The sequence below is a fragment of the Drechmeria coniospora genome, chromosome 03 (assembly GCF_001625195.1).
Source record: "Drechmeria coniospora strain ARSEF 6962 chromosome 03, whole genome shotgun sequence".
In the NCBI taxonomy this organism is placed as follows: Eukaryota; Fungi; Ascomycota; class Sordariomycetes; order Hypocreales; family Ophiocordycipitaceae; genus Drechmeria; species Drechmeria coniospora.
This window is the reverse complement of record NC_054391.1, coordinates 6,301,515-6,328,684: the sequence shown is the minus strand read 5'-3', so window position 1 is coordinate 6,328,684 and position 27,170 is coordinate 6,301,515. Positions and strand designations below refer to the sequence as shown.

The 27,170-nt window shown below is 55.9% G+C and overlaps 10 protein-coding genes across 10 annotated transcripts; 4 read left to right on the top strand and 6 right to left on the bottom strand.

The window, feature by feature from the left end:
* Positions 1 to 9,449: 9,449 nt before the first annotated feature.
* Positions 9,450 to 12,413, bottom strand: DCS_07471 (uncharacterized protein; the record flags this gene model as incomplete). The annotated part of the gene is made up of 1 exon (XM_040804756.1): positions 9,450 to 12,413. One exon carries the CDS (start codon positions 12,411 to 12,413, stop codon positions 9,450 to 9,452), a length of 2,964 nt encoding a protein of 987 aa, XP_040654860.1.
* Positions 12,414 to 14,061: 1,648 nt separating this feature from the next.
* Positions 14,062 to 14,970, top strand: DCS_07470 (uncharacterized protein; the record flags this gene model as incomplete). The annotated part of the gene is made up of 4 exons (XM_040804755.1): positions 14,062 to 14,128; positions 14,184 to 14,203; positions 14,277 to 14,679; positions 14,729 to 14,970. 4 exons carry the CDS (start codon positions 14,062 to 14,064, stop codon positions 14,968 to 14,970), a joined length of 732 nt encoding a protein of 243 aa, XP_040654859.1.
* A 242-nt stretch (positions 14,971 to 15,212) lies between these two features.
* DCS_07469 (uncharacterized protein) lies at positions 15,213 to 15,782 on the bottom strand (the record flags this gene model as incomplete). The annotated part of the gene is made up of 1 exon (XM_040804754.1): positions 15,213 to 15,782. One exon carries the CDS (start codon positions 15,780 to 15,782, stop codon positions 15,213 to 15,215), a length of 570 nt encoding a protein of 189 aa, XP_040654858.1.
* A 58-nt stretch (positions 15,783 to 15,840) lies between these two features.
* On the bottom strand, positions 15,841 to 16,659 carry DCS_07468 (uncharacterized protein; the record flags this gene model as incomplete). Its single annotated transcript, XM_040804753.1, has 2 exons — positions 15,841 to 16,178; positions 16,251 to 16,659. 2 exons carry the CDS (start codon positions 16,657 to 16,659, stop codon positions 15,841 to 15,843), a joined length of 747 nt encoding a protein of 248 aa, XP_040654857.1.
* A 666-nt stretch (positions 16,660 to 17,325) lies between these two features.
* Positions 17,326 to 18,255, top strand: DCS_07467 (26S proteasome regulatory subunit S5A, multiubiquitin chain binding protein; the record flags this gene model as incomplete). The annotated part of the gene is made up of 1 exon (XM_040804752.1): positions 17,326 to 18,255. The coding sequence occupies one exon, from the start codon at positions 17,326 to 17,328 to the stop codon at positions 18,253 to 18,255; it is 930 nt and encodes a 309-aa protein (XP_040654856.1).
* Positions 18,256 to 18,451: 196 nt separating this feature from the next.
* Positions 18,452 to 19,561, bottom strand: DCS_07466 (sybindin-like family protein; the record flags this gene model as incomplete). The annotated part of the gene is made up of 5 exons (XM_040804751.1): positions 18,452 to 18,788; positions 18,875 to 19,000; positions 19,066 to 19,237; positions 19,408 to 19,476; positions 19,549 to 19,561. The coding sequence occupies 5 exons, from the start codon at positions 19,559 to 19,561 to the stop codon at positions 18,452 to 18,454; spliced, it is 717 nt and encodes a 238-aa protein (XP_040654855.1).
* Positions 19,562 to 20,118: 557 nt separating this feature from the next.
* Positions 20,119 to 20,806, top strand: DCS_07465 (RNA polymerase Rpb4 family protein; the record flags this gene model as incomplete). The annotated part of the gene is made up of 3 exons (XM_040804750.1): positions 20,119 to 20,300; positions 20,484 to 20,611; positions 20,685 to 20,806. 3 exons carry the CDS (start codon positions 20,119 to 20,121, stop codon positions 20,804 to 20,806), a joined length of 432 nt encoding a protein of 143 aa, XP_040654854.1.
* Positions 20,807 to 21,581: 775 nt separating this feature from the next.
* On the bottom strand, positions 21,582 to 22,672 carry DCS_07464 (uncharacterized protein; the record flags this gene model as incomplete). The annotated part of the gene is made up of 2 exons (XM_040804749.1): positions 21,582 to 21,895; positions 21,973 to 22,672. The coding sequence occupies 2 exons, from the start codon at positions 22,670 to 22,672 to the stop codon at positions 21,582 to 21,584; spliced, it is 1,014 nt and encodes a 337-aa protein (XP_040654853.1).
* Positions 22,673 to 23,652: 980 nt separating this feature from the next.
* On the bottom strand, positions 23,653 to 25,805 carry DCS_07463 (pumilio domain-containing protein; the record flags this gene model as incomplete). Its single annotated transcript, XM_040804748.1, has 2 exons — positions 23,653 to 25,475; positions 25,553 to 25,805. 2 exons carry the CDS (start codon positions 25,803 to 25,805, stop codon positions 23,653 to 23,655), a joined length of 2,076 nt encoding a protein of 691 aa, XP_040654852.1.
* Positions 25,806 to 26,260: 455 nt separating this feature from the next.
* Positions 26,261 to 27,032, top strand: DCS_07462 (Ubiquitin-conjugating enzyme/RWD-like protein; the record flags this gene model as incomplete). The annotated part of the gene is made up of 2 exons (XM_040804747.1): positions 26,261 to 26,327; positions 26,389 to 27,032. The coding sequence occupies 2 exons, from the start codon at positions 26,261 to 26,263 to the stop codon at positions 27,030 to 27,032; spliced, it is 711 nt and encodes a 236-aa protein (XP_040654851.1).
* Between the last annotated feature and the right edge of the window lie 138 nt (positions 27,033 to 27,170).

The following is a 27,170-nucleotide window of genomic DNA, read 5'->3' as shown; positions in this document are numbered from 1 at the left end:
GTGTTGATGTATAGCAGCTGCGGTACTCCGTACATGCACAGGAATTATACTGTACCGTAATAATATCCAACATCCAGAGGGCAATACCAGAATTGGCAGCGGCACCCTCTGTGGGCCTTGCCCATCTCAACTGTGGCTCACGTGTGGGGGAGAGCAAAGTCTGTCGGTCGACGACGACGGAGGAGACTCGCCGGCCTCCTCGACGATTGCGAAGAACGAACGGGCGCAACGACGGACGAGCGCGGCAGGATCAGGTCTCGACCGGCAGCTATCCACACACAGTCGACTCGCCGAGGCGACAGGTTCGGCCGCTGGTGGCAGCCGTCGGTCGACGTAGGAGTGCGAATTGGCCATTGTCGCGAAATGCCGAGCAAGTCGGTTTCTCTCGCCCCTGGCCAACCCGAAACTGGGGATGGACAGCCGAGATAGGATGGAGCAGGGCAGGTTCTCGACCGGTAGTTGTCCACACCAGCTTGGCCTGTGCTCTCGCGATGAGGGTGGTGACGGGTCGACGGGCAAGCCGCTGGAAAGGCGCACGTACCGTCGCTCGTGCCAGCACCGCAACTTCGGCAAGTGTTGCAAGCAATAATACCACACATGTGCTGATACAGTACTATGTGTCTATGTTGGTCTCGACCAGCAGTTGTCCACAGCCAACCGTCCTATGCCGTACGCCCACTGTGGGGTGGCTTGGATCCTTTCGGGAGCGAGTGAGGGTAAGAAAGCAACAAGGCACGCCCACATGCCGACGCATGTACTTGCCAACACCTGCGGTGCCGACTCGTACGTGTACAAGTACCGCACACGTGCGCGTAACGCTGGCAGCGTTGCATGTACCTGTACGCGTGCAGCTATGCCTACATGTAGATGCGTCTTCAACGACAAGTATGCCTACGGAGTGGCGGGTCGAAGCATAGCAACAACCGCACAACAGTACGGAGAGCAGCGCTTGTATAGGTACAAGCAATGCGGCGAGGGCAGATACTGTGCGTGGGTGGGCTTGGATACAGTTCCGTACATCCATGCATGGAAACATAATAAGACGCTCAACTCCATTTGCGCCACTTGGCGGGACGGAACATGGCCATTCTTCTCCCGCTCTGGGCCGATGGAACACGGTATCGACCGTTGTCGCATCTCGTCTGCGAGTAAGTACAGTACATGGACGGGAAACGGGGATGGCGGTGCGACGAAGCTTGCCTCGCGGAGCGGTAGACTGTGTCGCCGCCAACGCACATGACGTGTACGATACTACGGCAGCACGCGTGCATGTACCATCATCAGCTGAAGGAAATTACACCTACTGTAGGTAAGTACGAGTACTCACTTGATGATTTGGTAACCGTTTCGAACAGGGATTGGTCAGCTGACGGCTGCTAATTGTCCCATTGCCTCCGGCAAAGTTGGCAGATAATCCAGTGCAGCCTGCGCACAAATGTCACTGAGCTCGTGAGAAGGTGTGCTTAACACTCCCGCTTGCCTTTTCGCACGTGCGCGCATCCCTCATCGACTGCGAATGGGACGAGGACCTATACGAGCGATAGTCCGTGCATCCATTTCCGACAGACCTAATAGCAGAGGCGGATATTGGAATAGGCTCTCGGCCTTTGGTGGCGATAGTTGGCGAGATCGTGCTCCAGAAAGGGTGCTACAGTTCTACGGCAGGTACCTGCCTGTACAGTACTTGCCCGTTCTAAGGTTCGGCTCTATCTGCATGCACATGTAAGTAACACTTACTTACTTGAGGAGTATTAATACTGGTATTAAGTGCTACCCAGTACAACTAAGTACAGTACTTAGGCACTTAGTAAGAGCAACTAAGCAAGTACTAAGTAAGTTGGACAGTACTGTACTGTAAGTAAGTAATAATAGTTGTAAATATTCCTGTACATGTACGGAGTACACTCAAGTAGGTAACCAAGCAACACTCAGGTGCGGAGTAATGTACTGTACTTACGGAGTCCTTGCTGATACATTACTCGTGGCTGTAAGTACCTACTCTGTACCTTGTGCAAGTACTGTAAGTAGGTACAGTAAGTAGGTGCGGGTGTACTCCGTACATGTACTTGTACAGCTCGCTAACCGCAAGAGCATGTAAGTAATTACTCCGTAAATTGCTTGCTGGAGCACTAGTGACAAGTGAATGGCATCAAAGTGCACTCTGCCCGCAAGTCAATGCAAGTACAGTAATACAGTAAGTAGTTGCACTTGCGTGTCCCGTGCTGCCGATGTAAGTACTAGGGGTTACTCCGTGTGCCGTACGGAGTAAGCGCTGTAATTACTTGCTTGTGCGCGGAGTACAGTACGTACATGTGCAACGGACTAACACCTACGGAGTACAACTAAGTAATAAGCACTTACTTGTTCAACTAGGAGGACCTTGCCACAGAACAAATCGTCGTGATTGGAGAGTTTACGAGCCGCAGGCCAACTTAACCGCACATGTGCCTGCTCTGTCCGTGTACTGTACCGTAGCTTGCGCGTGCGGTACTACTGGAGGTGCACTAGGTGGGTTGTTATGAACAATCTCGTATTGGAAAATTTCATCAAGTACAAGTATATTAATACCGGCGATAGATTACGTTATTCCAAGTAAATAATACCCCGTACGTACAACGTAGTTGGTGTGCACATGATATTAATTGTTACCGACAATAATACGACAGGCGGGTGTGAGCAAGTACACGTACAGTACACTACAACTGCACGTGCACTATATAGTACAGTACTTGTATTACTGTATTACTTCCAGTACTCACTTGTACCCTTACTGAATTGTAGGTACTGTACTGTACGGAGTACCCGTACCGTAAGTATTCATGTGCTCCTGAAAGGAGTGCATGTACAAGTACTTACCTGCGCGTGTATCCATCTTTTGTGCTCAAGTACCTGTACTTGTACTGCAAGTCCTGGTGGGTTGTGCCCCATACGGTAATGGTAAGTGTGAGTACCGTACGGAGTACGGAGTACATGTACAAGAACTTCCAGAAGTATTCGCGTACTTGTACAGTGCTCCGTACTTATGTCTCGGCCATTGGCCAAGCCTTGACGTGGCTAATCCGTTTCCAGCTCTCATGGCGAGTACTAAACCACAATGCTATCTATCGTCGACCCCCCTCCCAAGGGCCCTGAGTTCTCCCCCCTCCCAATGGCCGAGTTCTCCCCCCTCCCAATGGCCGAGTTCTCCCCCCTCCCAATGGCCGAGTTCTCCCCCCTCCCAATGGCCCTGAGGTCTGGAACCCGAAGCCAATGGCCGAGTTCTCCCCCCCCATGGCCCTGAGGTCTGGAACCCGAAGCCAAGGAGGGCTGTGCGACTCTTCACCATTTGTCGAGTCAAAGGGCGACGAGGGGAAGCGAAAGAGAGCAAACACATGCAACTACAGTCATTCGCTGCATACAACTAGCCGTGGGAAGAGAACGAGGCGTGTGCATCCCCGAGCCCAACTACGCTTTCCAGCATGGCCGGACGGGGGAGCCTGTGTCTCGGCAAGTGTCTTCGATGCCCACTTGTACTTGAGCACTTTCCAGGGTCATCTCGACTTGCCAGGTGTGTTCTTGTACTTGCTTACTCGTACGGCCAAAGCACTTGGGTAGGTGTAATTACAACTAACCATTGCTGTACATTACACCAACGTACAGCACAACAAACTAATTACGGCGCAAATACTTACAAGAAAGTACTTGCAGTACAGTACTCCGTACTGTACGAGTAATAGTTGCAGCCAACCACGGTGCAATCAATTATTACTTGCTTGCTGTGCCTGCGAGTGCTTCCTTGCCTCTGCGGCAACCAAGTTCTTGCCAAGTATTAATCCTTACTTGTATCTGCACGTAAGTACAGTGCTTGATATCACTCCGCAATCGCCGCATACAAGTACGCCCATTATGCCATATACCCATTAAGTTCGGTACAACGTACTTGCTTACACCTACTGACAGGCCGCAGTACAAGTATGTAAGTACAAGTGCAGGCCGTGCTTGTCAGTGAGCATGTGCCGAGTGCGAGCATTGTAGCGTAGCAGTACTCCGTACGGAGTATTACAACATACATGTACAGTAAGTACTCCGTACAGTAAGTATAACCACTTTGCTTGCCCCCACTCCTCCTCGACGCTGTGTGAGCGCGCGGGTAATGAACAGGAATACGTACAGGTACAGTATGTGACGACGGTCGGTCCTGTTCTCTGCTTGGCGAGAGGCTAGGCCTACTTGGTCGTCGATCATGGCTTCCTCGCAGGACGGGCAACCCTGTCCAGCTGCCAGCTCGGCGTTTTAGCACTCTTCCACATGGCAGGATGAAAATAAGCACTCGGAGCCGTCGTCGGCATCTTCAGCCCATTCCAGGCACACCCACAGGCGCATGTTCACGCATCGCCTGCGCTGTGGTCCGCACGCACATGCACGCCGAAGCATCAATGAAGAACTTGGCAAGCAGTACTCCGTGCTGCAAGCAAGTATGTTGCACTCCGTACAGCTCATACATGCACAAGTACAGTACAACTTCAACTACATGTACACTCCTACAGTACTCAAGTACTGTGCGGAGTGGCTCCGAGTCCATGGAATTTTCCGCCCTGTGCCTCCGGTTCCCCGTCAATCTCTGCCAGCGGGGGTGGGGGGGCCACGCTCTGGCCGGGGCATGGCATTGCTGAATGGGGTTCGGTGATGCTCCAGAAGGTGCACTTGTACGACTGCGGTGGAGTGGTACAGCACGCTCCCCTGCGGTGCTCCGCAGAGGTACCTGCGTTTCGCAGCACGTGTCGTGCATGCGCATGTACAGGTACGTACTTGTTCGTAATGGGAGCCATGCCAGTGATGTAATGGTCGGTTGGATTCGTAGCACTTGGAGCCGATGATCCTTTGAGCCTGCTTACCCTGCAATCGCCTCCGGCACCATGACTCATGCGAGTTCACCTTCTCACAGACATGCCAATGCGGTAGTTGTCGGTACATGTACTTGCATGTGCCCAGTACAACTAACAGAACGCCTAACCATGACCACAAAAGCACACGTTGCGTGGTACGGAGTTCGGCAATCTACTGTTATATACGTCATACTACTGACATGGGCCATCTTCTCTCAGGTGCATGCATTCATGGGGGGAACGACGGGTACAAGAACATGCACACACTACTTTCAGGTATGTGTACAGTAGTTGTACAGGAATTCGTGGTCCGGCGTACGGCAGTGCACATGAATGTGAATTTGCTGTTAGATACCTACCTAAGTAAGTAAAACTGCACCTACTGCTGGAGGATAGTTAAGTACTAGGTATGCTTAAGTACCTACTTACATCTATCTGTTCGTGCCGGGCCCAACGGTGCCACGGCCCGCCGCCGCATAAGTACAATGGGCACGCACAATAGGTGTACTGTACTTGTAAGTACATGCACAGTGCTTCAAAAGCTAGCCGTTGGTTCCGGGTACATGCCTACAGGTACTGGTTCCGTACGGAATATTCCAGTACATTGAACCCATGCAGCGCGCAACCATGGAACCTGGGAACTTGCACCTTGTACTTGTATTACTATAGTAATATCACTAGGTACTTACTTACCTATACTCCGTACAAGTATTATTACTTTGTTGTGTGCTGTTAGAGCAACCAACCACATACTGCGCACAACTACTCCGTACGGAGTACTTGGCCCGTAATTACCACTACTCAAGTAAAGTACTTACAACTAGTTGTATATGTGAAGATATCCGCAACTATATTATTATTACTTACTACAACGTTTACAAGTACCTGCTTGTACTTGCAAGTACAAGCAGGCACATACTTAAGTACTTAAGTAAGTACTTGTACCAGTAGGTGCATGGTACTTACTTACTCCGTACTGCGAGTACGTAAGTGCTTAAGTGCTTAAGTGCTTGTAAACTCCGTACTGTACAGGTACAACTACAGTGCAGTAAGTGCATCACCGGCGTCTGTGCAAGTGAGTACTTATTGCATCCCCATGTACAGTACGTACCAGTATTATTAATAACACTTCATGCTCCGAGTTGTAGCCACAGTAAGATGCATTTACCACTACATGTACAAGCCCACCCACGGAATACGCCTGCTGTGTTGCATACCTACTTAGTACTGTACACATGCACCTGCAGGTGCAGGGTATCATCAGTACATGCACACCTGTAGATCTACAATCGGCGGAAGTGTCCACCTGCCGCACCGTGCAGTTCTTGTGCAATACACCTCGATGCACGATATCCGATCACATATCATCAATCCGTGCCACAATCCTACTCGTACTCCTGCCCATTGAGCTATTATATGAACATTCGTACCTTTTAGTAGTGAAATCCTTCCTCTGGAAGATACAAAGATACGAGCCCAGTACCGCCATGCCTATGCGATCCGCAGCAGTTCAGGGCCGGCCAGTCGAGCTACCCGGTAGTCCCCATGTTCCGTGGTGCGCCCTCCCGCGAGCCTGTTCTGCCCACGTCCGACGACCCGTGGCATGGCCACATTCATCCAGCGTCTCGACGTACTGTGCGGAGTACTGGTTGGTGTTGTGGGTTTCGCCCGAGGCATCCAAGCCAAGTACTTAAGAACGACATCTAAATATACGTACTCCGTACTGCACAGTGTTGAACTGAAGTATCATTGGCTAGAAGGTAAGTACTCATAATGGAGGGAATCGTGCGGTAACCCACGCAACAACGTGTACAGTACAAATACTACATATGAAATACGAAGTAGTTGTACATGTACAGTAACCTGTCAAAGTTACTTTCGGGTGCCTAGTATTATATTGTACAGTAGTTTTACAACGCAGTACTTACATGTGTGATACTTACTGTACACTTGCACCAACAGTACTTACATGTACATGCACGCGTGCTTGTACGGAGTACAGTACGGCGCATCCTCAAGATGGTGCCATTAATTAATGGACACCAGCCGGTATCCGTACCCGTCCGTGCCGCAGGTGTAATTGTACTTACTCACATGTGCTTGTAATAAGTATGTGGTTGGACACGGGACCTGGGCGGGAGGGAACCTTGCCAAATGAGCCATGGCCAGGCAGCTCTAAAGGTGTTCCACTCAAGTATTACATGTACTGAAATAAGTACTCCGTACTCCGTACTGTATGAATAATAAGCACAAGTAATAACCATAGCCTATCACACGTGTACTTGAAGTGTACAGTACGGAGTGCTGTATTAATATTACTCCGTACACCGTACTCGTACTGACGTTGTTCCAGCATAAGTACTTAGCAACATGTACGGATACTGTACGCCGAACTTCCGCCGAATCCTTCAGCAGCCAGCCATGTACAAACCGTAACGCGAGTCGCCATCTTTCACCCTGCAACAAACGGCCAGCGACATCATCGGTCGTCGTGTTGCCTCCACAGCCGCAGTCGTCGCCGCGCCTTACCACGAGCTCGTCCACGCCCCGAGCATCGGCACCAGTAGCCCAATCGTTCGAGTCGGCGTGCCGGCAAGTTCGGCCTCGACGCCCACAGGAATGGTCCAAAGGAGCGACCAGGGTCTCCGCCTGACACACCAAGGAGCCAACTCTTCCTGCATTTTTCTTTCCTTCCATCCCATAGGCAACACGTGCGAGGCATTGGTTCGCCCATTGCCCGCCGATGATGGCGTGTTCTTCCTGCAATCCGGGTTCCATGTCATGCTGTACCTTGCACGTATCCTCCGGCTCGGCTCGACACAGCATGCCGTATCTTGACGCCGAGTGACGGAACCGAAGCCATTCAACCACCGTCGAACCCTAAGTTCGTCTTCGCCGAAGAGAACTCCTTGAAAAACCCAGCCACCGTGTTACTGTCGTCTCGGTCGACGAAGACGGGGTTGAATCAGTCAATTGTCCGGCTCGCTCGACCTAAATCCTACCGAAATGGTGTGAGATTTGGTCAAGGAAAACCGACATGCATCATCATCCGAAGAGAAGATATATAGAGCAATACCCCCCAAAAATCCGCGTCATCTGCCCGCCGCCGAGACGCGCAAAGCGCTTGAGACGCGAGATTGAATCTACTAGCCGAATCGATGCCCCGGCCATCTCCGCAGCTGTTTCTGCAGATGGATGATGTACAATGATGACCAACTCTAGAAGGATTACGAAGCCATTTCAGCTGGTCGATACTATCCTCATGTCGTCACTCGTGCAAAAATAAATATCCCATACGGCCAAGGGGACCTATCCATGCTAGCCCCAGCTTTGCGATCAATACGCGACATATATCCTTCTCAGAATAACTCCATCGAACGCATGAAATAGAGTCTCCCGCCGGGAAGCGTCAGCGAATCGAGAGAGGCTCGACCGATGTGCTAGCTCGTCCACGCTGTAAACAGGTGGTGGTGTCCATCCGGCTGGAAAAGGACAAGATTCCATTTTGGCTCCGCGAAAGCTGCTCCGCCTGAACCTGGGCCAGATGCGGCGAACGTGGTGATCGATCAACCTGTCGAACTCCAACCAGTCTTCGGTATTATGCAGCAGGTCCTCAAGGTGGTGGCATTCGCCCCTGGATCCCATCCGAACCACGTTAGTCGCGGCAAGCTGGGGGCTCTCGGCCTGTGCTGTTGAGGGATTGATGGTACCCTCGGATTTGGCCCCATGGAGTATACAAGTGGCAGCAAATGCGACGCCTAGAAACATTAAAGTAGAGGCCACGTCCGGCGGATATCACCATGGCGTCCCATGGCAGCGATAGGGAAAAGTCCACGACAAATACCCAAAGCCCGCAACTAGTGGACATCTTCCTAGGAAGGACGTTGCTGGCCAATGTTCGAAACCGACCTTCTACGACGCCAGTACTTTGCCGAAGAAAACATCATCAAACTACTGCCTGTCCCGCCAAGGCGCCTGTGACGAGATTCCCGTCCGGGTCGATAGTTGTGCAACGCAGTCCACTTCCACGCCAGTGTTAGCGGGCACGGTGGACGGACAACTAGCCGTCTGCATCAACAGCACCCACAAGAACACCAAATGACCGATTCTGACCAGTCTGACAATGGTGGGATCCGTGTCGACGCGGCTAGCGGACATCTACTCTGCAGCATGCAAGGAAGGCGTACAATCTATCGGCCTCGATTCACTATCAAAACGATACATTGCAGCTGCTACCTGTCCCTGGTTGCGTTACTCGGAAGACACCGTACGAGTCACCAAGGCCACGTGCTATCCCCGAGTGAGGGTACTGCCATGGCAAGCAGGAGCATGCACATGCCCCCAAGACTATATCGACAGTTCGATTACTTTGCACCATCGCGTCCTATGGTGTCGACAGTGGTCCGAAGAAACCCCGCATATTTACCATTCGCAACATCGTTCAAGGAACACGCAGGAGACAACGCTGAGGAGGCGCAGGCACATATTTACCACTCAAGACACCATCGTCGCCAACTTCACGACCCACGCGACATCGCCAGATGGCCAGACGGAATCCTTCGCGACGCGGCGCTCTTCGACTCTTTAACCTGCAAGTGCGGTCCGAGCGACGTCGGTGCCGCTAGCCTTGGGCTTTCTCGCATACCCATTGAGCATCCGGAACCCCGCGTTGCGGCCTCTACCCTCCTCCATGACGGCGTGAACCCCTTCGAGGCACTTTCCGGCCTCCTTCATCGCTGCCCCCGGCGTCACCGTATCGGCCAGCCGCAGCTTCCCGGCCACCTTCTCCAGCTCGCAGCGAAGGAGCCAGCGCTCCCAGCTCCAGCCGCCGACGATGCTGCACATGCCCGCCACGTTGTCGCTGCTACCCATCAAGCTCGCATCCGGCTCGTTAGGCTGGGACCCAGGTTCTGCCAGCTTGCTCGATGACGCCGAGGCCGGAGGAGGAGCAGCCGTCTGGGCCCTTCGCCCGGCACCCATCGGAAGGCACATCCAGATACGGCGCGTATCCTCGAAGCCCGCCCGAGCGAGCCGGCCGAGCCAGGTCCTCGACGGGCTCGGGTCGTAGCCGAGCGTCTTTAGGCTGAAAGCGAATTCGACGCTCTTGGCGAGCCCGACGGGCCCGGCGTTGACCATGTCCGCGTCGAGTATGGAGAACTCAAGGTAGCCGCCGGGCTTGAGGACCCTCATGCACTCCCGAAGACAACTCTCCCACTCGTCCTCGCCCTTCTCGCCCACGAGCTTGAGGATGCTGTGAAGCTCGCGGGCCGAGATGACATCAAACCTGTCGTCGGCAAAGGGAAGTCGCGTGAGCCTTTCCACCGCCACCTGCCGGTGATTCGACGGCCCGCGGATGTTCGCGTTTGAGAGCTGCCGAATCGCCTTCGTCGTCACCGAGTAGATCTTGGTGCTGGGGTACTGGAAGGCGCAGTGCCACGCCCAATCGCACGTCGACGGCCCGCCGAGGTCGAGGATCCGAGCACGATCCCGCGAGACGCCGTCCCTCCCCGGCGTCATGCAGGAGAATCGATCGAGCCTCTTCGCGACCGGCGAAGTGAGGAGACGCCCCCCGTTGAGAAACTTGACGGCCGCGACGTGCCACGCTGGCACCGTCATTTGACCCAACGCCTCAAATTCCTTCTCCTTCCGTATCCTCCCAGGGTCGTCAGTCACCATCAGGTCTCCCCGGGCTACGTTCGCACTGAGGCGCTTCTTGGCCGACTGAGGGACGACGCTGAGCTGAAATTTTCCGAGAAGCTGATTGCGATGCGCCTCTCGCAGGGCAACGCGCCGCGCTTGGAGCGCCTCGAAGCGGGTGAGTTGATGGATGAAGACATCTCGAGCATGAGTCCGTTCCATGTAGTTCTGAAATTCTCGAAAGTAAGCCGACTCTTGCAACACAAGATGCATTGTAGCTTGATTCGACTTGACAATCGTCGGGATTATGCTTGAAAACCGGACCGCTTTCCTCTTCGATGCGGCCAGTTCCTCGGTCTCAGCCTCAGGGAGAGACTGATGCTCCAGAATGGGCACCACCCCTGATTCCTCCGCCGACTTCTGGGAAGACCCGTCTTCTTGATTGCTGTCCATGTTCATACGCTGCAAGTAAGTCCGCTGAGCCATAAGCCACAGCTCGGTGCGGCCACAGTTGAGCAAGGCCTCCGTTTGGAGCTTCCGAGCATACTTGACATCGTAGTCTGTCACGATCTCGACCGGCCCATCGTCAATCTCGAGAGAGACGGACAAGTTGACCTCTTTGTCCTGAACCATCGGACGGGTAGTGCGGGTGCCGTCAGACATGTTGGCATCATCTCGAATCCGAACGACATGCTCAGCCGGACCGCCCGAGTGTGAAGATGAACGCGCCGTTCTGTAGTATTCCCCGACCGACTCGGGACGCTTGGGGGAAGCCGGCTTCGAAACATCGATATTCCAGGGGCAGCGGTAAAATTGCTCCGCCGTCGTCGAGGTTGGGGGAGACAACTCGTCAGGCGTCTTGGTCAGCATGTGCCAAGTGTTCCGCGTCGCAGGAGATAGACCGGAGAAAAACCCAGCAGGAGACGGAATGTCCAACAGTGTCAAGCCGGCAAGAGACTGAAGGCTCGGGCTCGGAGATGCCGCTGCAGGGCCTCCCAGAGGCGGCTGCTGCTGAATGCTGGTGGTTAGTCGAGGAAGTCGTTGTCGACTGGCAGTGGTCGGATCGGAGGGCGGGTGCTGAAGGTCGAGCACTCGCGGCGAATTGTCAAAGGCATTTTCGCGAACACTGTTGCACAACGCTTGAAGAGTCGCGAGAGCGTCAGGCTGCAGCCGAACTCCATTCCACACTTCTTCCGCCCTCCGTTCATCGTTTCCATCCACAGGGGTCGAGGGAGCGCTCATGGCAGAGAGCTGGTCAGAGGAAAAACTGCCGTCGAGCGAGGGAGGCGCAGAGATTGCAGGCACCTCCAAAGCCTGCTGTTTGCCCATAAAGTTCACCTGGGCTCGTGATATGGGCAGACGAGCGGCGGGAGCAAGATGCACAGGCGATGTGTTATTCTTGATATCGTCTACGGTCGACCAGACGGCTGTGTCAATGCAGTGGTCCGCAATGATAGGCACACGAGGTGGCCGATCCGCCGAGCTGACGACCTGGCTCCGACGTCTCCTTACGGCGGATGTCCGACGTAAGCGAGGTGACTTATTGTCGTCATCTTCATCAGACACGCCATAGAGATCCTCGAACTCGGTGTTTTCTGTACCGATACTGACTCGGTTCCATGGGTTGGAGGAGCGGCTGGGGGAGCTGCCGTGAGCCGATATGGTGGACGGAGATGAAGGAAGCACGGGGGCGGCCAGATAATGCACTCCCCGCGGCGTCGGGAAGTGATCGATCATCGGCGACAACCAGCTGTTGATCTCTAAGGCGCCACCATGCATGCTTTGCGGCATTCTCGTCCCCTCTTCGGGATTCTCTTCCATTATTGAATTAAGAAACCCCTTCGGCCTTCGAACCAGCGAAGGCTCCTGAGACGGGGACGTGTGTTGCTGTGAGTTTAGAGTATCGGTCATTTTGCCGGTGCTGGCGGTGTATATCCGGGCTATTATGGTTTGCAAATGAGGGAGCAAGGTCAATTATTGAAAGAACCGGGTTATGACGACCAGCGTCGAGCGTCGAATCGAAGGAGGGACGATAGGTGACTTCGGTCAACGAGGCATCTCTTGGTTGATCGACAACACGTGAAATAAAACGTCGAGAATGGGGGCACAAGAAGCGAATGCGGAGGAAACAAATATCCTGGTGGCTATGGGCATGTATTGCCTTAAGAAACAAGGCTTGCCTGGCCGTCTAGGTCGGCGAACACGAAGCAAGTAAGCCAGTTCCTCGGGCATCTTGGGGACAAATGGCATGGGCCCGGTCATGGGGCCGACGACGTTGCAGTCTATCCCGCCCCGGAGGCGAGTAGAGTGATGGCACCAAGACTTTTTGGGCACACCCGGAGCCTGACTATCCATGTGTGGCAACTGTGGATGGTTGATGTGCGCGTCCCAATGGCCAAGTCGCATGGTGTTGCGGGCGGCTATTGGTAAAGCGCCCAATCATGAGAACGAAGGCTGGTATACTAAAATTGTGACGACAGGGGGTGTTGACAGGCCGGCAGTCGAACCATTGGCTGGCGGGTGCGAAGCGAGGTCGGGAATACCATTCGATTTAGCTTGCTGAGGTTGCGGTGGCCGCTGGTTGGGTGATGATGCAGCTGGATGATATCTCATCTGGCAATTCAGCGGCTACGCAATCCGGGGCCTCGCCACCAGAGCAGCGGACCGGTGGACCGCATCGTCAATATGCCAGCGACATACACATCGCCTAAGTGAATCCAGGGACGCGAGTCTTCATGGTGCAATCGAAGCAACTGAGAGGCCGAATTGCCGAGCTTGAATGTAGTCGCTGCCACCGCGGCTGGTCAGGCGGTCAAACAGGTTATTAGCCAGGAGCCAAGGATCGATGGCCCGAGTTGGAAGTTGCTATGCGACGCTTGTTGATACGAAAGGCCCGATCCAGATTTCACCGGGAACCAGGCAACGATGACAGCGTACCCCATGATACGAACCAGAAAAATCTGAAGAATCCATCAAGAGAGCAGCTCAACAGAGAATACAGCACATGTACGTGCATCCACCTACGTGTACGTACTAATTACATACTTAAAGAAGCTGGTGGAGCGTCGTTAGTGCCTGAGGCCGCCTAAGGTGAAGGTGCCTCTACAGTACTTACTTGCATACTTACTTGCATACTTACTGTACTTACAGTACTAACATACTGTACCTACTTACAGTATGGAGCACTTGCACTTACTGCACATCTACTGGAAGTACAGTAAGTGCAAGTCCTCCGTACAGTAAGTAATAATACTTGTACTCCGTAAGTACTTAGTTATATTGCTGTAAGTACTTAGGTGTAGAAACGGTACGGAGTACATGGCAAACAATGTAAGTACGTACCCCCTTGCTCATCGGCGCCTTGCGGCCCGGATACTGAACCCCCCGTTGTGACTGGATTCTGCCCCTCCAGCTGGTATGGGGAATAACACTTGGTCCCGACTCAACCTTGCCAATTGACACTTTTACCCCGCCATGAGTGTTGCGAGATAGAATCACGCATCTCGATAATACATCAACTTTTCGATTTGCCCTTCAGCCCCCCTCGGCGTGTGCAGCCATGGCAGACTCCGAGCAACCAGAAATCCCCGCGGAGCCCCAGAGTAGACATGTTACATACTGTGGCGGTACGTCTCTCCCTAGCTTCCGCTCTCCTGCCGTTGTGAACTAACTGCCTCTCAGTTTGCACACTGCCGCCGGAGGTGTGTACTATCCAGTCCCAACATTTCTCCGCCGCTGAAACCGATATTTCTAACCTCAAACCACGTCGAAAAGTACTGCGAGTATGGAGGCACCGTCAAGAAGTGCCAGGAATGGCTCGAGGAGAACCACAAAATGATGTTTGAACGCATCTGGTCGGCCGGTACGTCGCCCCTCTCTCCTCTCGAATCGGAGATATATTTCGTGCGACAAAATGAACCGCTGACGCCCCCCGAAGAGGCTCTAGAAGCGGCAACCGCATCGCTCTCCGTCGATGCCCAGAAGCGTGCCGCCAAGGACGCACAGAAAAAGGCGGCCAAGGCAGAGGCGGCAGAGGCAAAGCAGGCCGACAAGCTCGCGAAGAGCGTCGTCACCATCAAGCGCATCGAACGGAACAAGAAGAAGTTTGTCACGGCCGTCATTGGACTCGAGGCGTTCGGCCTTGACCTTAAAAAGGCAAGTAGTGGTCTCCCGTCCCGTCCCTCCAGCCCAGCTCCAGATCATGCCCGTCCGACCTTGCTAACGAGTTTTCCAGGTCGCGAAGGATCTCGGCAAGAAGTTTGCCACCGGAGCGTCCGTGACCAAGGTTGCAAGCGGCGGCGAAGAGATCGTCATCCAGGGCGACGTGAGCGACGAGGTGGAGGAGTTCCTCGCCGAAAAGTACAAGGAAATACCCGAGGACAACTTTGAGTTCATCGACGATAAGAAAAAGAAGAAGGCTGCCGCCGCCGCCGCTGCTGCTGCGGCGGCGGCTGCGTCTGTGCAGTAGAAGAAATCAAGCGCATGCATCTCCCTTGGCTAAGCTGACCCCTACTGCGTATCGACAATACCCCAAAACTCCTTGCAGCGGTGTTTGAACCGTGTTCCATGAAGACCTGGCAATCAAGGAATGCCGTCCATGACTCTTAAACCCTCATCCATCAACCAAGCCATCAAGCAATTTATCCCAAGGAACGCCAGTGTCGTAACAAAGCATCATCATCATTAGTCGAGTGGCGGCAGCGGCTCCGCTCAGCCTCGTTTCCGCAAGACACGTCCGCTGGTGCTTGCCGTTGTTGCCGTTGTTGCCGTCGTCGCCGTTCCCTTTGCCGCCGGCCGTTTTGCCGCCCCGGCAACGACCTTCCTCACCGTTCCCACGACGGCCTTCTTCCTCGTCGCCGGATTGACAGCCTTCCTGATGACGGTGCCCGTGCTTGCCTCGCTTGCCTCGCTCGTGCCGCTAGCCCGGCGCCCGGCGCGGGTTGCTGGCCTCGACTGGGACGATTTGAGAGCGACGGCCGCCGCAGGCCGCTTGCTCCTCGACGTCGTCACTGGGTTTGCCGAGTTGACCCCTGACGTTGCCGCAGCCTTCTTCCCGTTGCGTGACGCCTTTGCCTTCTCCACCATGCTGGACAGTGCGGTCGTCACGGCGGCAGATCGACTGTTTCCGCTCATCTTAAGCGGCGAGCCAGGCCGCGCAATTTGCGACTTCGTCGGGGACGCCGGCCATTCGCGATTCGCCAGTCGAGAGTTGGACGATGTGGGTGACAGCACTTGGGCGGGACGAACATGTCCAGCCTCGGCATCCTGGGCCGCGCGCATCCTCCTCTTCTGATCCAACGTCTCTATTCCATTCTCCTTGTCACCCGCCAGCTTGCTGCTAGGATATTAGCACCGTGTTGGCGTTAGGGCGTGCCTCTCCGAAAACTTGCCTCATGCCCGTATAGTGGCTTGCCGTGAGCGGACGGGCGACGCCGGGGGGGCTCCTTTGCAGGTTCTTTTGGGGGCTCTTTTGCGGCGCGTCCTTGGCCGGTACTGCAGGTGGTCGTGACGAAGCCAATCGTTTTTGCTCCTGATCCAGGTACTTGGCGAGCAGGTCGCCCATCTTCGCTCTGCGCAGTGACGTTGGGATTCGGTTGATTCGAATTTCTATCCGCGACCGCAGCCCTTGCGCCTGAAGACCATACTGCGCTCGCAGCCTCCGGGCGCGTTCCGTAACTGCCGACGAAGTTAGCTTCCGCGCGCTTCCACCTCTCCTTCACGCAAAAATATGCGCATCGTGAGGCACACCTTCCAATTGCAGGTTATCAATCAAAGCTTGTTTCTGCTGAATGCTGACCCCCATCCTTTGCCTCTTCAACGCGCTCTTCGGCGGTGTTGATGGGCTGTGAAGAGGAACCTTGCTGCTTCCGGTCGCGCCGTGCCATTTCGATGGCGAAGCGGTCAACTGAATGGGACTCTGTTTCTTCTGCCTCGCGGGAGCCATGGTGTCTTGCCGCGGCCGTGCTGTATCGTGCGGGATCGTGCCGTGTGGTTTCGTGCCGTGCCACTCGAAGAACTGGAGTCGGCTGAGTGCGACGGCAAAATGTCTTGAGATGATGGTTGCTGAACGGGTTGTGCGCGGGTGGTTTCCGAGCTTGGAAGCGATCGTGGTAATAATAGCAGATGAGCTGGGTTTGGCCGTGTGGGCGGCAGGCATCCGTCACCAAAAGTAAACAAACGGGGTCGCGAGGGAGGGAAGATTAGCAGCATTAGCTAAGCGAATTGCAATGGCGGGGGGCCCAATAGGCGATCGGGGGGCGCTGATTCAGGGCATCGAGCGCCTGGCCGTGCGAGTAGCAGGCCACTGTACTTAGGCGTAATTCCGAGATGCAGATAGGCACAGCTCAGCCGATGTACAGTCATGTACCGATACTTTGCAAGGCGACGCTCTGCAGGCGTAGGCCTTGCCACAAGCTAGTGCTGGCCAGGCGGTGAAGAACCAGGACTCGTACGAGTACCACTGAGTACCTAGCCGACCACACAATAAGGAAGCTTGGACCGTCACCACGGTCCACCAGCAGGCTGAACTTGTCTTACGCCGACTCATCCACCTCCCGCAGTATTAAGTACACTGTGACCTGTGCAGTAATACTTACTCGTACAGCACATGCACCTACTTGTACGTATGTGCTTTGCCCACGAGCTGCCAGCCTCGTCCCGCGCCCCCTCCATTCGACTCAAACGCAGCGTCGCCGGACAAGAGCCAGAGCCTGCAGCTCCCAGTTAAGCAAAGGGAGCAATAGCAGTGTGCAACGACGAAGGATCGGAGCACCAACCCGGCCGCCGTTCGTGCCCAACGTCCAGGACCAGACCAGCGATCAAGATGGTTCTCGAGGCGGTGATGGTTGTCGTGGACAACAGCGAGTTCAGTAGAAATGGAGATTACCCGCCCACCAGGTTCGACGCGCAAGTCGACGCCGTCAACGTCGTCTTCCAGAGCATCACGCAAGGCAACCCAGAGTCGTCGGTCGGCCTGATGAGCATGGCCGGCAAGGGCCCCGAGGTGCTCGTCACCCTGACTACGGAGCAGGGCAAGATCTTGGAGGGCCTCCACCGGACGAAGAAGAAGATTGGTGGCTCGTCGCAACTCAAGACTGGCATTCAAATCGCCACGGTGAGCTCCCGCCCTTCGGTGGGGACCTTGACGAGGTTGCTAACGGACAGCCGTCAGCTCGCACTGAAGCATCGACAAAACCGGTCCCAGAGACAGCGAATAATAGTCTTCGTGTGCTCGACAATCGAAGAGAACGAAAAGGAGCTCACGCAGCTCGCCAAGAAGATGAAGAAGGGCAACATTTCCGTCGACTTCATCCTCTTTGGCGACCAGGATGACGAAGACTCGCTCAAGAAGCTGCAGGCATTCAACGAGGCCGTCAAGGGTAGCGAAGGCTCGCACCTCGTGGTCATCCCCCCCAGCAGCAAACTCCTCAGCGATCAGCTCATCTCCACGCCGATTCTTCAGGGCGAAAACGCGACGGGACCGGGCGCCGACGACGGCATGGGTGGCACCAACGAGGAGTTTGAGTTTGGTTTCGACCCCGCCATGGAGCCGGAGCTGGCCCTCGCGCTGCGGATGAGCATGGAGGAGGAAAAGGCCCGGCAGGAGAAGCGGGCACGAGAGGAGGAGGAGGAGGCGAAGAAGGCGTCTCTGGAGGGCATCAAGGAGGACGACGAAGCCGGACAGGCCAGCGGCAGCGGGGCGCAGGACGGAGACAAAGCCAACGAGGGTGGCGACAAGATGGACACGTCGTGAGCGGGCACCGCATAGGGAAGAGCAACTCGGTGGTGGGCGCTGTACGAGTACAATAGACCATGAACGAGCCCCCCCCCCCCCTCTCCCCGGCTAGAGGAGCAGACCGGTCGTATGTGACGAGGACGAGTGCTTCACGGCATCCACGGTGCCACCACGCGCAGGATGGGCCTCGCTTGGGCATTTGGCAGGATGTCTATTACCGGTTGTTGATCTCTCGAATGTAGGACAGTATCTTGCGGTCAAAAATATCGCAGCGAATAGGCATCTCGAGCGAGTAGAAGGGGTTTTTCATAACGTAGTCGGCATAGAGGTCGTATATCCTCCTCAGCGTCAGGTCGACATTGGCCTGCGTGGTGTCGGTGAAGAGCAGGAACTTGGTGCCGGTCATGGTGTTGAAGCACTGCATGCGAAAGTTTTCCGTCTCGAGGACCTCGAGACCCGATGACGGCTCTGGTCTGGTGGCGAGGCCGTGCGGGCCCGTCGCCAGCGGCGGTGGCGGCACGGGGTTGAGGCGGGCCGTGATGGCATGAACGCTGGGGCAGGGCCGTTGGAGATTAGCCTTTGATTTCGGCTTAAGCACGGGGAGGGGAGAGAAGGGCTACGATCAGGTCAAACGCACCCGTGCAAGGTGCCGGCGAGGACGAGATAGTCGTTTGTGCTGATCTTGTTCAAGCCGGCATCGTCAAAGGTCTTGTGGAAGACGAGGCCGCCGGCTTTGTTGATGATGATGAGGGCGAATACAGTCCTGAGACTATGAGCGAAGGAAGGAGGAAGAAGGAGGCGGGCCGACAGGGTGATCCGTCCACGTACATGGCGGTGATGGGCGCGTTGATGGGCGCATCAACATTTGACGTTGCGATAATGCAAGCTTCCCTGCGCCCTCGACTGAGCTGAGGCTGCTCCCATCGACGACGGGCGATGGAGCGACAAGACCATGAACTAGCCTGCAGACGTGCTCTGCAGTCAGACGCAAGACTCGGAGCTATTTTTAACGGCCGATGCGGTGACTTGTGCGTGCCTTGATGTCAATCTGCTGCGACGTTGACCTCGTTCGTGGTGATGTTAGGTCGGTACGGTCATCATTGGTGGCGCAGCTTAGGGAGTTTGAAGGTTAGGGACACTCCCGCCGCCGCCTGTGGAGCGTCCACGTACTGGTGCCAATGGCCCCCAACCAAGGTTTGCCACAGAGGCCACTGCTCTGACGCCAGTCCCAGAACCCCACTATATATTACTGTAGGTACTGACTGTGTCAACGCCAGTTGCAGCGAATGCTGCTAGACTGTACTTAGATACCTGTGCTGTACATAATTGTAGTCCTCCTACGGAGCACGGCGTATCACATACTACAGTAGGTAGGTACTTAGTACTAATTACTACTGTTGCCGCACCACTAAATAGTTGTAGCCTAGTACTACTGTAAGTACAGTAGTCCTCCGTACTTATGACTACTAGGTTAGTACCAACCCTCGTACCTTAGTACCTCTAGGTACTAATTGTAGCTTGCTATACGGAGTAGTTACTTGTGTATTCACTGGGGAGAGAGCCTAGGCCTGGAGCACTAGTACTAGTACCGTATGCGGGTCCCACCAGATCCGACTTCAGCCTCATCCCACTCGAAGTGCTCGCAGTAACGTTTCTTTCCAGTTTCAAACTCCAGGCCTTTGCTCTGTATTCCCGCCTTCGACCGCGCCTCGCCAAAGACGGTCCCGGGCACCTCAACTCGCCTCGCATCCGCTCGCGCGTCGACACTTGTCGCCGACTCCTTCCGGCGATCCAAGTTGTACGCCTACGGTTCCTGTCTACCCTGCGAGGCCGTACCGATTCGGCAGCAGGCCATCGCCGAAGCACAAAAACAGGCCCAGGATGTCGATGAACAAGATGTCGCGGCCCAAGCCGCCTCCGCCCGGCACGGAGGAGGCTTCGGCGACGCTGAACCTTGGCGAGTTCCAAAACGTCGACACCCTCACGCTGTCGGAGGCGTCGCTTGTCCTCAACGCCCTCGTCGCCAAACGGCGGAACGACCGCAAGAACGTGAACGAGACAGAGTACGCCTCCTGAGCCCTCCCGCGTCGTTCTCGTTCCCGTTCTCGTTGTCGTAGTCGTCGTCACTGTCGTTGTTGTAGTCGCTGTCGTCGTCATGCGTTCCCCGCGACTCACAGGCGACGTGAGAGAGAGGATGTGAGAAAAGGGGGCTGGCACACATGCTGACGACGTACACTCAATCGCAGAATGCTGAACCAGACGCTCAATTACCTGGATCACTTTGCCCGATTCACGCAAAAAGAGAACGTCGAGGCCGTCGAGCGCCTGCTGAGCTCCCACAAGGACTTGGCCAAGTTCGAGCGCGCCCAACTCGGTCCGCCAGCCTCCTTCCTCCTCCCCGGTGATGGCCCATCGCCGCCGGTTCACTGACGCGATGCCGCATCTAGGCTCTCTGTGCTGCGAGAACGCCGACGAGGCCAAGACGTTGATCCCTTCCCTGCAAGACAAGATCAAGGACGAGGACCTGCAAGAGCTCCTCGACGAAATCTCCAAGCTGCAGAATCGGTAGCGGCATGGAGTGATTCTCTTCTCCCTCACCCTTCGTTCTCTCTCTTGCCAATCATCTCGTCGTCCTCGCACTTGCACCTGTGAGAATCCGCGCACGCGTCGGGAAGAGAGGGGGCACGAGGGACGGCCGATGAGGCCGGCCTGCTGAAAGTTCAGCCACAAGACCGTCAACTCTCGCGACAGAGTTTCATTTCCTTTTCTTTTTCTTTTTGGCAAGATGCATTGGAGAGGCGCCATGGTCGTACAGAAGTGGATTTCTCTACACCTGACACCTGCCGTCGCCGCCGTTTGGCCAGCGCACGGAACGGCAGGGTGGTGTATGAACAGGTCGAGGCTACCTACGGCCGGAAAGAGAGTTAGAGAGAGACAGAAGCGAGAAAATACCCCCTTTAAATTGGAATACGAGGAACCTGAGCCCTTTCGGCTCGTCGCTTTTGTTATAGGAAATGGAACAAAAGAAGAAGCATTTCCTCGTTTCCACCAGCTTATACGACAATGACAGACGAGGTCATGGAAGCAACGAAAGGGGCTGACGCCAGTGTTGAGCTTCAGGATGATATGGCGACGTCGGAATTCCAAGTCGTTTGCCACGAGCGTTTCTCCGTCGAATCTAGACGAGGGGTCCTCGTGTACAAGGCTCCGAATTCGAGTTTCTAAGCAAGGGTATAGTATCGAGCGGCGCACATAGCCGGTGAAACAATGCACATCCTCGACGACTGAGGGCCATGTCCGACCGCCTTCTCGCGGCCCGGCCGACCTCGAATCGGGTTCTCTCGTCAGGATCCGATGGCGCCGTTGCCCAGGGCCCGCCACTGATTCCAATGATTCACGTAGGCGACGTGGCCGCTGTCGGTTCGGAGGGTGTTGAGGTTCGCCTCCGGGTTCGTCATCCCCGTCTCCGGCACGACATGCAGGGCATGTAGCTTGGGCAGCGGCGTGGTGGGACGGCTGGCCATGCTCGCAGGCTCAGCGGGCAGCTCGACGGGCGGGATGCCTGCGCCGTCCATCTCGGCTGGCGGCGCGCTCGTCCCATCCATCTCAAAGGTTCCGGTGGCGGAAGGATGCTGGTCTTGGGGCCTGTCGGCACGTCCTGGGCGACATGATGTTAGCGACGACAAATCAGCAACGACATCAGAGAGAGTGAGCTTCGCAGGATGACTGTTATACCTCCAAATGGTGCGAAGGGGTCACCGCTGGCCTGGGTGCCGGTCGTGTGGGCCGACATGGGCTGCTGCTTCTCCGCTTCTTGTTCGCCTCCTCTGCCGGGGATGATATTCTCGCCGTCGTCGAATTCTGCGTCTTGGGATTCCGCGGCCCGTTTGTGTCGTCGACGACGGCAGGCGAAGATGACGGCGACGATGATGGCGACGACCATGGCACCGCCGAGAGCCACGCCAACGGTGGCCCCCATCGAGAACCTGACGCCCTCGTGGCCGCCGTCAAAGGGAGCCCTAGAGGCAGTGGTGGGAAGATCCAAGGTGACCGTTGCCGCCGGCCGTTGGGAGGTTGTGATGGAGTCCGTCAACGCCTCTGTAGTCGGCGTTGGCGTCGGCGAGGGCGCCTCGGAGAAGAGGACCGTGTGCTTCGTGACGGTGACGACGGAGCTGTTGGGTATGGTATGAGTTATGCCCGAGTCTTTTCTTGCGGAGGAGGTCGTGCCGGTGCTGGAGCTGGAGCCGATGATGCTGGAGCTGGAGCTGGAGCTGGAGCTGGAGCTGCTGCTGTCCGGCTTTCGGATTTTCGCATCATCAGGGCACGTCGGCAGATTGCACGGGTCGACTGAGCAGCACCCGCGAAAGTCACTGTCGTGGGTGCCACAAGTCCAAAAGGTGATGCCCTTGGAGCAGGTGAAATCGCCGGTGGCCATGACTTTTGAAGTAACAAACGAGGGTGCTGGCACTGAAATGGGGGTGAACGGAGGCCGAAGTGAGGGGGCCGTGGGCAGCAAGCAGGCCGTAGACAGCGGTAAAAGAGTAGGTGTGGTTGGGACAGTGAATGAAGGAGAAGGTGGTCAGGTAGGCGAGCCTTGGTAACGTAGGGATTTGCTGGCCTGCTGACCTACGTTCAGTTCAGTTCAGTTCGGTTCAGTTCAAGTCTCCCCTCTGGCTCGAGCTCAGTTTTGGCGTCAGGATAATGGAACAAGCGCATTAGAAACTCTTCTCAACTAGCCAGCCGACCATGGCAGCGTCAAACGTATTCAAGGAGTGTCGAGGGAGTCGAGGCTGGAGCGAGCTGGATGGTGGTGGCGATGTGGTGTATGGTGGAGAAGTATTGTGTTGATGTTGTCAGCGACGTCGTCAACAACTTGCCTCCAAAACAGTAGCAATTCTTCAAACAAGGAGAGAAAAAGGTAATAATGGATCGAGCACCAGTGGCAGAGCATCAGTGGCAGAGCCAAGGCGGCGAAGCAGGGAACGCAATTTGCCACGACACACCACATCCATACTCGCATCTACCTCGTCTCATGTCCTCCCCCATCTCGTCGCACCCCGTCGTACAGAAACATTCAGGCTCGGATGCCATCGATTCTCCCAGGTCAAGGAGGCTGGAGCCAACTGCTCTTGTGTCCTCGTTCTCGGGTTCTTACGATAACATGGTTGGTCAGATATGAACCAGCCTCCCTTCCTGCAACGTGCCACAGGTGGATGAAACTCGGCGTGGCCAAGCGGAGAACTTTTCACGACTGGCACAATTGTGCTCTGCTGTGGCCCGATGGACTTTGCCGTGGATTGGTCGCTGCGTGCTCCAAGTTGAAATATCTATACGTATATGCTTCAAATACAAACATGTGTACACACCCAATCCGAGTAACCGTTTGGCCGAATAAGCCGTATCCCTCGTGGCATTTCAAGTCAGCTTCTCCAGCAGCAGCTTGCTTCCCATGTTGCCAACTGCTGCCTCGACCTTCTTCTTGCCCTTCTTGCCGTTGCCCTCGGCCGCCTTTTCCTCCTTGGCCTCCTTCGCCGCCTTCTGCTCCGCAGTCATCTCCGTCGCCGCCTTCTCCAACAGCTTCCGGTTCTTCTGCAACGTCTTCTTCACCTTGTGGCATTCACCAAAGGATGCCGCCTCGACCAAGCCGACGACGACAAAGGAGCTGGGACCGGTGGCCCAGTCCATGAGGTGCTCCTTGATGACCGGGTACAGGTGGTCGGCAAAGGCCAACGGTGGCTCGATAGGGACCACCTTTCCGGCCGCCTTGTCGAACCGGCCGCCTTGGATCAGCGACTTCAGCATGCGGCCGCCAAAGGCTGTCTGCGAAATGTGCGCCGTCGACGGCACCAGCGAATCCTCGGCCGGTTGTGCCTTGGGATCGCCGGCCGCCGCATTAGCTACGGCCTCGAGCGCCTTCTCCTTGCCGGCGACCTCGGAAAGAAGGACGTCGGCGACAAACTGGCAGCCGAACGGGGTCGACGTCAGCTCCGACGGCGCGGCCTCGATCACGGGCAGCAGCATCGGTGCCAGCGCCAGCGCGAGCTCCTTGCGCCGCACGTCGTCGTCCTTCTTGCTCGTCGCCTTGCGGATCTCGCGAACCTGCTCCAGAATCTCCCAGTCGAGACCGTGACTAGGTGGGAAGAGGGACCTCGCCAGCCCCTGGAAGGGGTAGAGCAGCGTCGTCCTCGCGTTGGCGTTGTTGATGGCTCCGACTATGTTCTGCACCACATCCTCTTCCTTCTCGCCCACGAGCTCGGGGAATATGGACTTGGCCACGAGCTTGGTGTCGTCGATGACGTCGTAGGCCGCGAGGATTACGACGTGAGCGTACGCGTCGCCCGACATGAGGACCAGCGTCTCCTTGTACGTCTTGAGGATCTGCTTTCGGTCCTTTGCCGTGCCGTGGGCGATGATCAGGCAGCTTAGCCGAGCGCCCGACTTTGTAAAGGCCATGTTCTTGAGCAGATCGCCGCTCTCGTCTCCCTTGATAAGCTCGATGAACTCGGTAAACTCCTCGGTGCCGGGCCGGACGTTGTTGAAGTACTGCAGCATCGCGTCGTGCAGCATCGTGAATCCCGTCAACTTCTTCTGGATCAGCGTGTTGATCATGTCCAGCAGGCTCTTCATGATGGGGCCCCGCTTGTTGGCCTCCTTGTCCAGGATCTCCTTCAGGTCCGACGTGACCTTTGCGTCCTTTGTCATTTCGCGGAGAGAAAACTCGGGGCCGTACCACTCGCGCAGCAGACGGGCCTTGTGCTCCTTCGTCGCCACCGTTCGGTACACGTCGTCGAGGATCCACGACGCCTCGGCGTGGTTGATGAGCTTGCGGACCTTGCCGTAGAAGTTGGGGATGATAAGATCGCGGATCTCGTCGTCGCTCTGGACCAGCAGCTTGCCGATCAAAAACTTGGCATACCTACTCTCGGCGAGCTGTGCGTAGCTGCCCTCGAGTTCCTTGGCGATCTGCCTTCTCTGCTCGGGCGTCGAATACTTGATGGCCGTCTGGACCGCTCGGACGGCGTCATGCTTCAGCACAAAGTCCTTGCAGCGGCCGGTGATGATTTCGAACAGCTCCTCGACAAGCTTCTGACGCTCCTCCTTGGGCACGTGGGATTTTCTTCGCAGCTTCTCCCAGATCTTCTTGGTGCGCTGGACCTCGTCGGCAAGAGGCTTCGCCGCCTTTCGTTCCTGTGCCAGTTGCTTCTGCTTCGCGTGCGATTCCCGCGACGTCATGCCGGCTAGTCGCCCGGATCAGCAAACCGCATGCACGAATGGGCCAAGGGAGCATGCCCAAGGGAATGGAAAGGTAACCTACTGCGGTCGAAGCCGTTCTTGTCTCCGCCGTCGGTGCCCTTGGCCGCCGCCGCGGTCGAGTCGGCTTCCAATTTAACGCCACCATCTTCCTCCTCGTCCGAGAAACTTTCAAAGTCGTCCGAGGATTCCTTGGTCGGCCTCTTTGCCGGCTTGGACGAGTCCAGCTTGGCCTTCTTCGCCTTGCCGTCAGTCTTGCCCTTGACGGCCGACGAAGCCTTCCTCTTGTCTCCTACTTTGACATCCTTGGAAGCCATCTTTGAGGACAGGTTGTCGAGACCGGAACTGAAGCTGGAACTGGGAATGGAGCGAGTTCGATGGTCGACACAGCCAAGTTTGTCCTCGTCGTTGTTGGTCCCCAGTTGCGACGCAGCGACAAGACAGACAGACAATCCACCAGGCAATAATTACATGCGAATACGGCGGGAAGTTCTTTTCCATTCATTTTTTTGATATACTGCCGGGCGGTGAGGCCCACGTTAAGCCTCTTACGGCGCATTGGAACCCCGCGAACGAAGGCCCCGCCGACCCTCTGCGTCCACCACAGTACAGTGCAGTACAGTGTGTATTTACACTGTCTTGCACAGTATTACTTTGCTGCTGCTCATGCTTCCAATGGCCGCCCGTCCGCCCGTCCCCTCGTCGTTGGTCGATTCCGTCGCCTTCATTAGTGAAACAATTCAACGTCGGCCTCTCATTTCTTCGCCTCAAAATGGGACGCGAAGATCAGGTCGAGGAGCGTGAGGTCCTCGAGTCCATTTTCCCCGAAGAAATCACAGGTAAGCAAGCACCGTCGTCGCCTCCATTTCGTCGTCCTAGCTGGCGGGCGCTCACACGCAGCGTGCACTCGGTCAGACATATCCGAGACCGAGTTTAGGATATGCGTTGCCCTCGATCTCCCCGGCGAGGAGGAAGACCAGGATGAGGCTCCCAAGTTCATCCTTCAGGTCCGCTACCCAGAAGACTACCCCGACTTGGCCCCTCACCTCGACATCCTCGCGCTCCCGAACCCCCCCGCCCATCCCTACTTCAGCGTTGCCGACGACCGCGACCAGCTCCTCGCGGGCCTCGACGAGACCATACAAGAGAACCTCGGGATGGCCATGATCTTCACGCTCGTCTCTGCCCTCAAGGAAGCCGCCGAGCAGCTCGTGCAAGATAGAAAAGACGTCGACGCCAAGGTCCGTGAGGAGGTCCTCCTCGCGGCCGAGCGCGAGGAGAACAAGAAGTTTCACGGCACGCAGGTCACGCCCGAGACCTTTCACACCTGGCGCGCCTCCTTCATGCAGGAAATGGAGGAGAAGGAGCGCAGGGAAGAGGAGGAGCGGCTCGCGGAGTTGAAAAGGGCCAAGGTCAAGGAGCCGGTCAAGCTGACGGGCAGGCAGCTCTGGGAGCGTGGCTTGATCGGCAAGGTGGATGATGAAGAAGGCGAGGAGGGCATGCCGACCGAAGGCATGGAAAAATTGCAGGTCGAGGCCTCGTAAGATGTGCGACGAGTTGGGATCGCAGAGGATGTATGGGATGGCGAGCGGGTGGGTGGGTGGATGGATGGATTATGCAACGAACCTGAGCCAGCATTGGGACGGAGCATACGAGAGCATTGGTGGGTATTGGTGTGTTTG